Source organism: Leuresthes tenuis, unplaced genomic scaffold (genome assembly GCF_036924035.1).
Source record: "Leuresthes tenuis unplaced genomic scaffold, fLeuTen1.0.hap1 SCAF_2, whole genome shotgun sequence".
NCBI lineage: Eukaryota > Metazoa > Chordata > Actinopteri > Atheriniformes > Atherinopsidae > Leuresthes > Leuresthes tenuis.
The window spans coordinates 10,747,981-10,757,463 of NW_027325356.1; the positions used below are offsets into that span (position 1 = coordinate 10,747,981).

General features: G+C 41.4%; 1 protein-coding gene across 1 annotated transcript; it reads left to right on the top strand.

The window, feature by feature from the left end:
* Positions 1 to 63: 63 nt before the first annotated feature.
* Positions 64 to 9,431, top strand: heatr3 (HEAT repeat containing 3). The gene is made up of 15 exons (XM_072380173.1): positions 64 to 345; positions 587 to 759; positions 2,041 to 2,128; positions 2,388 to 2,488; positions 2,659 to 2,768; positions 3,599 to 3,739; positions 3,918 to 4,201; positions 5,317 to 5,407; positions 5,604 to 5,758; positions 5,984 to 6,066; positions 6,160 to 6,296; positions 6,431 to 6,519; positions 7,446 to 7,589; positions 7,658 to 7,834; positions 7,983 to 9,431. Exons 1-15 carry the CDS (start codon positions 208 to 210, stop codon positions 8,094 to 8,096), a joined length of 2,025 nt encoding a protein of 674 aa, XP_072236274.1. The 5' UTR covers positions 64 to 207; the 3' UTR covers positions 8,097 to 9,431.
* The last annotated feature ends 52 nt before the right edge of the window (positions 9,432 to 9,483 follow it).

Genomic DNA, 9,483 nt, shown 5'->3' on the forward strand with positions numbered 1-9,483 from the left:
AAAAACCTTCACTGTTTTTTTTTTTTTGTTTTGCGACAGCGTCATTGCTTTCTGCTAGCAACGAACGTTTTACGGTAGGGAGAAATCTTCCACATGGCTTCCAACTAGGCAGAAGCATAGAGTGTGAAGTGCGACCGCGAATTGCCCGAGTGACTGAAAGAGAGACGTTAAAGCATCAACCAGCTTGCATTTAATCAACTAATTGGAATGGGTAAAAGCAAAACCACTAAATTCAAACGTCCGCAGTTCAACGCGGTCGGGCTGCCGGTGAATGCTGTGAAGGAAGAAGACGCTGAAGAGGAAGACCACGAAGATAGCTGTCCAGCTGCGGAGTTGTTGGAAAAAGTAGGAATGTCATCATAAATTATGTAACCTTAAAAGCGTGATTAAAGTGTAAAAGTTTGTTAATAGTATGTTACAGTAAGATAATAGTTTTATGGTCACCAGCTCAGAGACTTTGTCCTTTTTTTTGTATACAGTTCACTTGTTTTGTCAGGGCAGTGTTGCTCAGGATGCTGTAATGAATACACAGCAGGAGGGCTGTTGCAGTTTAGTTGATAAGTTTATTGTGTGTGTTTTTCAATAGTTGCAGAGTCCCAGCGCAGACGTGCGAGAGTTTGCATGTGCCAGCATTTCTCGGGTGGTGCAGCAGAGCCAGACCATCCCTGGTTTCCTTCAGATGGATGCTGTTAGACGCCTGGGTCCCATGCTGCTGGACAGCAGCCTGGCCGTCAGAGAGACTGCCGCTGGAGCACTCAGGTGAATGACCACAGGGTAGTCTGGGATCTTCTTCTTTTCACCTCAAGTACTACTTGGGGAATTTGGTTTTGACACAGCAACAAATTTGTGACAGCCACATGCAGCTGCTGCCAGACACTCAACTTTCGTGGAACTCTGAAGAGTGAGAGATCAGTTACTCTCCAGAGGTGCATTAGGGTCGAATTGGATTACGGTAATCATGGGAAGAAAAAAGTGAGTCACATTGTGTGGATCTTTGCACACGCAGGTAGCCTCTTATGAGGACTACTACTCTATAATGAGTGGAGCTGTTTTACTCAGGGACCCTAATATGAATAAACAAATTAATATAAGCATAAATAAAATGTTTGTTTCAATACTTTTGTTGATAATAGCGTGTGGGCAAAGGCATCTTACTGTTTTGTTCAACATTGCCGCTTTTTGTTTTTTTGTAAGCTGGATTTTACAATGAGGACTCTAGATGGGGTTGACGTTGTTTAATATTTTGGCTACAGAACGGTGGCCCTTTTGTCTTGGGTTACAGTTTGTGAGGCAATCTAGTGTTTTTCTTTAATTGATGTCTGAGCGCACTCCTCATAGTTACAGCATGATTTTATCTGGATAAACCACGATGGTGTGGCAGTGTGCTAGCATGCACAATAATGGGATCCTAAACAAGCATGGTTTATTCTGCATCTTTGACATGTGAGTGTTTCCTCTCAGAAAAGGACCTGCTTTCTAATATAGAACACTCTTATTCCAGCATGTTGGTTTATGGTTAGTGTGGCGAAACCTTCCTAAGGTTCCCTGTGGAGTCTTCGATCCTGACTGGCATTGTGGAGTTTTGTTTTCTGTGGCTACTTGACTTCTTACTTCAACAGGGGGCGCCGTGCTATAAAATAAGGTCAGGCTGTATGTGCTGTTCATATTTCATTAAGTTCATGGTTTCACATTTCTTTCTTTTTACAGTGGCTGTTTATGTGGGAAACAAATGTGGATGTTTGGTTACAGTTCCTATTTTCTGATTTGATTTACCTCCCAAATGCCAATGAATATTTTTATCTAAGCACAGCATCCTCTGCAGTCTCAACAGTTGTCTCTGTACAGCATTCACTTCTGTTCTGACTGTTGTCCAATAGTAAACCTTAAAGCAAGTTTAAGGCACCAAATATAAAAAGATAAACCAGTTGCCCACGGTGCAGCTTTGCACTCTGTCTCTTATACACACAAACGGCATCTGGTGGAGTCTCCTCGAAGTGACTGATGAGTATGCGTCTGGGCTTGTCTCTCTCTCCCTCCCAGGAATCTGAGTGCGTGTGGCGGTCAGGAGGTGTGCGAGGACATGGCGAAGCACGACGTCATGACTCCTCTGACAGCACTGCTTCAAGAGGTGAGACTCCACTGCTGCTTTCAGCACACACACACTTAATTCCCTCCTCAGCAGTAGCTGTTACAGCAGGCTATGATATCTGCAGCAACTGGATATCATTCCAGAGCAATAGTGACTTTTAAAAAGGGTGCAGGACACACAGTGGAACAAATAGACTCGCTATGAAATTCTAGCTCACAGCTGACCTTTTTGGTGAGGTCTCGAGCCGTTCGCCTGTTGCTTTGTTGATATATGGAGCACAGTGTTGTTTTCTTCCCAGTGTTGTGCTGGTTTTGACAGTGCTGTTGTGACGATGACAGACCAGAACAACGCTGTGGAGAATGTTGCCAATGAGGCTGTGAACCTACTGTGGAATCTATGGTAAGCCAAGAGCATACGCACACTGTTTTCATTGCCACTTCTGCTTCTTGAAGTAAGGTTCCCAACATTGTTGTTGACATTAAATCATACATTTATTTACCCAAATATGCTGTTTAATAATTGCTTGTCTTAGAACTGATTTTCTTTTTATATTTATCTTGTCCTTCCAGTGAGAGCAGCAGCCAGGTGCTGTCCATGTTTAACAAATCAGGTCTCTTAGATGTGGTTGTCCATTGTTTGGAGAGATACACCCAAAATGTGGAACTGGGCATATCTGCTGGTAGGTGAAAGACTCTTATTATTTTTCTAAGTTTTTATTGGACAGTTGCAATTTGATGTCCCAGTGTCATAAAGTCACGGAATTACTTAATTCAGTTCTGTTTGTGCTTTATTCAGTATTCATGCTTTATAACTTGCTGTTTATTTTTCTCCGAGGTAGTGCTGACACGATCTCTGATTAGTTGCTTAGATTTAAAAAGGCCAGTGAGGGAAGCCTTTTGAGTTTCAGCTTTAAAGGCTAGTTTAGCATTTTGGCAAACGCACGTATTGCCTTTCTTGCTGACAGTCAGACTGGAAGATCTTGTCTTCTCTGTAAAGTTGTCTGGTGACCAAGAGCCATAAAACCAAAATGTGTTGTATTACTCTTCAGTTTTTGTACCAATTGAGCAAACAAGGTATAATAAGTGAGCTTTAGAAGTGCTACTAGGTGGATTTCATTGTACAGAGCTAGACTATCTGCTCCTACCCTGCTTCTAGTCTTCTTTTTTTTTTTTTACCTCAGCTTAGCTCACTGGCTGCTGGCTTTATTTTCATAGTTAAGGTACAGACACAAGTGAGAGTGGTGCCTCGTTTCATTTAACTTATCAAGGTATGCAAGCAAATTGCCCAAAGGGCTGAACAGTTTAAGCCTCACTTGTGCAACATTTGACTTCATCAACCAGGATACTAGGGAATAAAGCCAAGAAAATGGAGCTAAAAGGTTAAATGTAAACTTATTTATAGCCTGTTTTGTTGTTATTGATACATTGTTCTTAGGGGGCTTTAATTCGGCCTAATACTAACTATGCTGGTGTCACAGTTAAGTCAGACTCTCCTCTGTGTGTTATACAGCCCACTGTCTGCACACTGTGACTGAGGATAACTCAGAGCTGCTATGTGGCATGAACACTGCTGTGCTTGGAGCCCTGGAGAACGTGCTGCTGTCATCTCAGCCAGGCATGGCACACACTCTCCTAAGGATATTAGCTGCAGGTACAATTTTACCTTTTTTGTTTGTTTTTTTTCCAATATCATTTCTTACTTCTTACATTGAATCCCCTGTGAACAGCAGTTGCTGTTCGATACGGAAAACAAGCGACTGATAAGTTCTATGATAGATATTTTCTATTATCCCCTCCTAAACTCTTAACTGCCTGCTTTTTCCTCTCAGGTACACTGTGGAACACGAAAGGTAGTCTACCTGCAGCCCGTCAGGCTCAGACCCTCAATGCTGTGGTTGCCACCTTGTCACAGTGCCTGGATTTGGATGCGGGTGTGTTGATCCCTGAACTCAGACAAACAGAAGAGGTTCGTTACAGAAGCGCACCGCCTGCAACGGATGAAGAGCCACAGGCAGTTGGAGAGCTCGCGGAGGAGGAGATGGCTGAGGAGGACGCTCCTAAAAAGAGGAGGAATGGAAAAGCGGTTGATAACGACTTCTCCGACCTTCTTCCTGTAAGTGGCATCTTTGCCCATTACATGTCTCACTCAGACTTATGTAGATGTCAAAACCAAGCTGAAGATCCTTTGACACTAATACGTGATTATTCAGTGAAATTCAGCATTTATTCCCAGATATGCATAGGTACTTATTCATTGATGTGAGCTCCAGTAGGTAATGATGAAGACATGACGCATTGATTTTAACTGACGATTGATAATTGTGTCCTCATGTAAAAATGACCAGACCAGACTATATCATTATCAGCTTTGCTTACTTTTGTGATGGCCTCAAAAATAAATTGCATTTTAAAAGACCTTTGATGGGAAGCAGCTGACTGATCCACTGCTTGAGCATTTTGAGCAAGTGCAGTTTCAGTTCTCTTTCTACACTTGAGGAGTCTTTGCAATCAGCACTTTGGAGTCATTGAAAATGATCCCCACAAAACATAAAACTTGCTAAAACACATGATCTTATTTAAAGTTATTGACATTGGTTGTATTCAGGGCAGTTTAAATTCGGAGATCTGAAATCTTTGCTCATGGCAGGGAAGAGATCTGCTTTTGTATTTTGAAAGAGGCCATTAATGCTTGGTGAAATGGCGGTTTATGAGTCATTCTGAAGCGCAAAGCCAGACTGACAGCACAGACAAACTGTGGGGGTCGGGGGCAGTGGATTAGGAACACACTCGGCACAGTTCATCCGGGGACCAGCGACTCGCCTCCACCGCACTGACTCGACCCCGGCGAGACGTAGCTGTCCCTCTCAGCTCAGTCACAGTGGGTGACGCCCTTAGTGATGTTTCAACACTCCCCCTATATTACACATCAGGGTTATCTTGGCTTTAGTAGTTGTTGTTGCATATGTATGTTCAGCTCTGGTAGGTGCCGTCAGTCGGTGTAAATAGATGGGTGTAATTGAAATCAAGTTTTTCCTTGAAAGGGACATCTCTGAAGCAGGTTGTCACTCACATCACAGCATGGAAATGTGCAACTTGACACATTCAAGTACATCAGCATGAATAAATATTTTCTCTGTGGCAAGCAGCTGAACCCAGACTATGTGATAACGGTGCTAACCGTCATTGTTTTAGTTGGTGTTGACTCACAGGCTGTTTGTTTATATCCAGAGGGGCAAGGAGGAGCTGAGGGAGGCAACGGCCTTGCTGACAGCCCAGCAAACGTCCTTGGAGATCATTGTCAACATGTGCTGCTCTGATGGTGAGTGTTGAGGGCATGGACAGCAGAGCTGACCCCAGGCGCTGTTCATCAAATTCATTTCCTGTGACACAGCCACCAAGTATGTGTTTGTCTTTTAGAAAGGCTGTTACAGCAAGAAAAGCACGGGGAGAGATCATCTGCGTGCCGAGAAATGCCTTGTTTTGTTCTCAATTTGTATTGTTACGATTCTTTTAAGACCCTTCTGATGACGAGTGGGAGGAGGAATCGAGCAGTGATGAAAGCGACATGGGTCCTGATGGCCTTTGTGAGGGAGTCTCCAATCTGATGTCTCCACTGTGCTTGTCAGCTGAGGTTCAAGGGGCCTTGATCAATCACAACATACCAGAAAAGGCAAATAGTAGTCTGCTTCCTAAATCAAACCCTGTTATTAGATATAAGAAAGGAATTCATCACAGCGTCCAAGAGCTGAAGAATTTAAAATGTCATTTTTGTGTACATCAAAAATACGGTCCTCATTATGCAGCGATAATAGAGCTCTCGCTCTTTTACATGTATGCACTTATACAACCACACAATGTGACAGTTGTGTTAATGTTATTTTACTTTTGATTCAAGGTTCTCAAAAAGACTGGGTTCCCCAGACAGGAAGCCATTAATGTATGCCAAAAGAATCCCTCCTGGAGAGGCCTGATTAAGAGGTCATTTTCTGAATCTCTCTTGTTCCCTTCACTTTCTGATCAACGGTGTGTTGCATATTATTATTATTAATCAATAGTCTCACCTTTCCTTAGGATGCAGCGTGTTCAGTCGCGCGCACTGACCTGCCTCCATAGCATCCTCTCCACCATCGATGCAGAGTCTCTGGGTGGTGCAGCAGCCCTGCAGGAAGCAGCAACACACCTGTCCACGCTGGTCTTCAGTGCTGAAGGTCTTATATTTATATGAAATCTTTGTCATTTGAAAACAAAAAAAAAGTATAATAAATTGTGACCTTGACCTTAAGGCATTGGTTCGTGGTGAATTCTGAAAACGTGTATGAGAACGTTCCTTATTTTGCTGCAGAAATATCCAAAGATGAGGAATTCCTCGAAGCTGTCATCAGTGCCATGCGGTCTCTTTTGCAGATGATTGCTTCCAAGAACATCCCCCAGGTACAAAATATGTCACCATTTAAAAGCAGCACAACATGTGGTTAGAAGACAAAAAGGGTCGGTCTATTCAGCGCAGGTTAAAACGGCTGCAAGCTTTACAGTCGGGTCCTAAAATTAGGGAAATGCAACCTCAGATGAAGAACATAGTACACTATATCATTGTTTATTTAACAAGAACTAAGTCAAAATGCAGAAGCAGCGTATGTGGTTGTAGGCATTTATTTATTGCACAGCTCTCTTAACGTCCCACCACATCATTTCAATCAGATTGAGGTCGGAACTTTGACTGGGTCATTGCAACAGCTTGAATCCTTTGGCCTCACATTTGACTCTAGAATACCTGAGTATACAGAAGAGTTCATGGTCGACTAAATGACTGCAAAGAGCCCAGATCTTGTGGCTGCAAAACAAGCTCAAATCATCAGCCCTCCACCACCGTGCTTGACGATTGGTATGAGGCATTTGTGCTGATTTGTTGTTTGCTTTTAGACAAATTTGGTGCTGTACATTGTGACCAGACATTTTACCTTTGTCTTGTCTGTCCAAAGGACGTTGTTTCCGAAATCTTGTGGTTTGTTCAGATGGAACTTTTTGAATATAAGCTGTGCTGTCATGTTCTTAGAGAAGATGCTTTCTTCTGGCATCCGTTTCAAACAATGGACAAAAAGAGTTTTGAACGTTCCTGCTGCTTCGACACAGCTTTTACTAAACTGTTTTCACTGTCTGAATATGTCAAGTAAATCGTACTTACTGTGTATGTTGGTGATGTGCCATTGTTAGTTTAAATTGGATAAAACAAAGTACTGCATCCTAAAAGCATAACTTCCCTTGTCTGTCGAGCTTTGAAATCTTCTGCCAGTATTTTCTTATCACTGCTGACCATATTTACTCGGTATCTGCGTGATTATTTTTGTTTGTTTTGTTAGTGTATGACCCCCCAGCAGCTGATGAGCCTGAGCGAAGCAGCCACCCGCTGTGATGTCGTTAGCGTGAGGGTGAACGCCGTCGCCATTCTGGGCATCACCGGCAGCACGTTAGCTAAAGAGAGGGGCACGGCAGAAACCCTTCAGGTATGGCTTTACTCTCTGCTCTTCTATCAGGAAGTTTGTTCACCCTCTAAGAACTTCTTTTCTCTCAGATGATTGGACGTGCCTTACTTCAAGTTGCCACAAAGGACACTGACCTGGTTGTAAACGGAGAAGCCCTTGATGCTTTGTTTGATGTTTTTGCGGATGGAGAGGAGGCAGAGACGGCTGCAAAAAACATCCAATTACTGCCTGCACTTAAGGCACTTCAACCGGTCTTCAAATCCAAGGTAGTAAGAGATTAATTGTTTATTACTACTCATGATGATTGCTCAAGGTTTTTTGTTTTATTCTTCCACTTAACTTTAAGATTAACCTAAGATTTCTCTGCATTTTTCTCCTTGTTGAGAGTAACATTAGCTTTTATTTTCCTTCTAGATACGCAAAGAAGGAAGAGGTAAATACAGCCCTCAGCAGCTGTGTGTGCTGGATAACGTCAAAGTCAACCTGAGAAGATTCATCGGTTATCTGGAAAAGTCTGTGAAAAATTAAGGACCTTGTGATCAGTTGGAGCATGTTTGGACAGATATACCAACAGGGTATAGAATGACACCGTATGGAACATTGTGGTTGTGAAACCATCAATTATTTATGTTTATTTTCTTTAAATAATGGTTTACCGTTTTTTTTTTTTTTTTTTTTCTTTAGTGACAGTAGAAGTGTATTTGTTGTGAAGAAAGAAGAATGAAATCTGATAATTAGTGGATGTTCCCTTGTTTGAAGTCTCCCTTGTATATAGCAATGGCATCTCAAAACAACACTTTTAAGATGTTGGTGTGGAGAAGTCACACCAGCTTTCCACATTAGTGGAAACCATGTTTCAATGGGCTTATGGTTCATGCTTGCTGTTGCGGAGCAAGGAAGGCTCATCTGTTGCAGAACATTTATAAAGGCTACTGACAGCTACGTAAAGACAAAAAGAAGCTCTCTACATTTGAATGATCGGTTTTGTGAGAGGGAACTGGCTTACCTCAAACGTGATGACAAATATGGGCTATTCTGGGTCTTTTAAAAACTTTTCCACCTCAGATGTTTAAAGTCACTTTCACATTAACAATTTTCAGCCTAAATTGTTTAGGAGTTCAAACAGGATTCTTGTAGATGTTTTGTATCTATCATTTTACTGAATGTGAGAAGATAATTGGCACAGCTCAAGTAGATTTTGCCCCCCCAAAAAATTGTAGAAATGTATAAGAAAAAACAAAAGGTTTGGGTGTACATTTCTTAAGTTTTCTGTCCGTAAGTCTCTACATTGGTGAACTGAAGCAAGTATTCATATCAGAAACTTTACAAGGTAAGAATATATTTGAAAAAAAAAAAAGAAGCAATAAATCAGTGATCAGTTGAAATCCATAATTGCTGTTACAATTGAAAATCCAGTTTCTCTAGCAGAGCAGGTCTGAAATACAAAATTCTGGATAGCTGCATCTTTTTTTTCCAACTGATTCATTGATCATAATATTTCATGTAAGGCTCAATTTTTAATTTAGTTTTTTTTCATGGGATTCTGGTGTCTCTAAGAAATCCCGTAAAATCACCAATCCTTGAGTAAAGAAAATTTATTAAAAAAATATATATATGAGGGAGAACTTTTCATCGGGGTATGAAGTAATACCTTAATGAAAATAAATTCTGGTTTCTTAAAAATCGAATTTTTTTTCTTCACAGCTGTAGGACTTGCAAAATTATTTCCAATACAATGCCACCTGTGAAGATGGCTGAGCCACCTGTGGCTGACGGTACAGGGGCTTGTTGCCAAATGATGTTAGTGTTGCACATCTACTCCCAAGAATAAGGTTTTATTTAAAGCAATAACTAATAAGCAAAATGAGGAATAAAACATTTTTTTAAATAAGAGTAATTGATGTAAAAAGTATTG

Coding starts and splice junctions, on each gene's coding strand:
- heatr3 (XM_072380173.1), top strand. CDS start 208: ATGGGTAAAAGCAAAACCACTAAATTCAAACGTCCGCAGTTCAACGCG. Junction 2,129..2,387: donor TGACAGCACTGCTTCAAGAG/GTGAGACTCCAC, acceptor TTTTCTTCCCAG/TGTTGTGCTGGTTTTGACAG. Junction 5,408..5,603: donor CAACATGTGCTGCTCTGATG/GTGAGTGTTGAG, acceptor GATTCTTTTAAG/ACCCTTCTGATGACGAGTGG.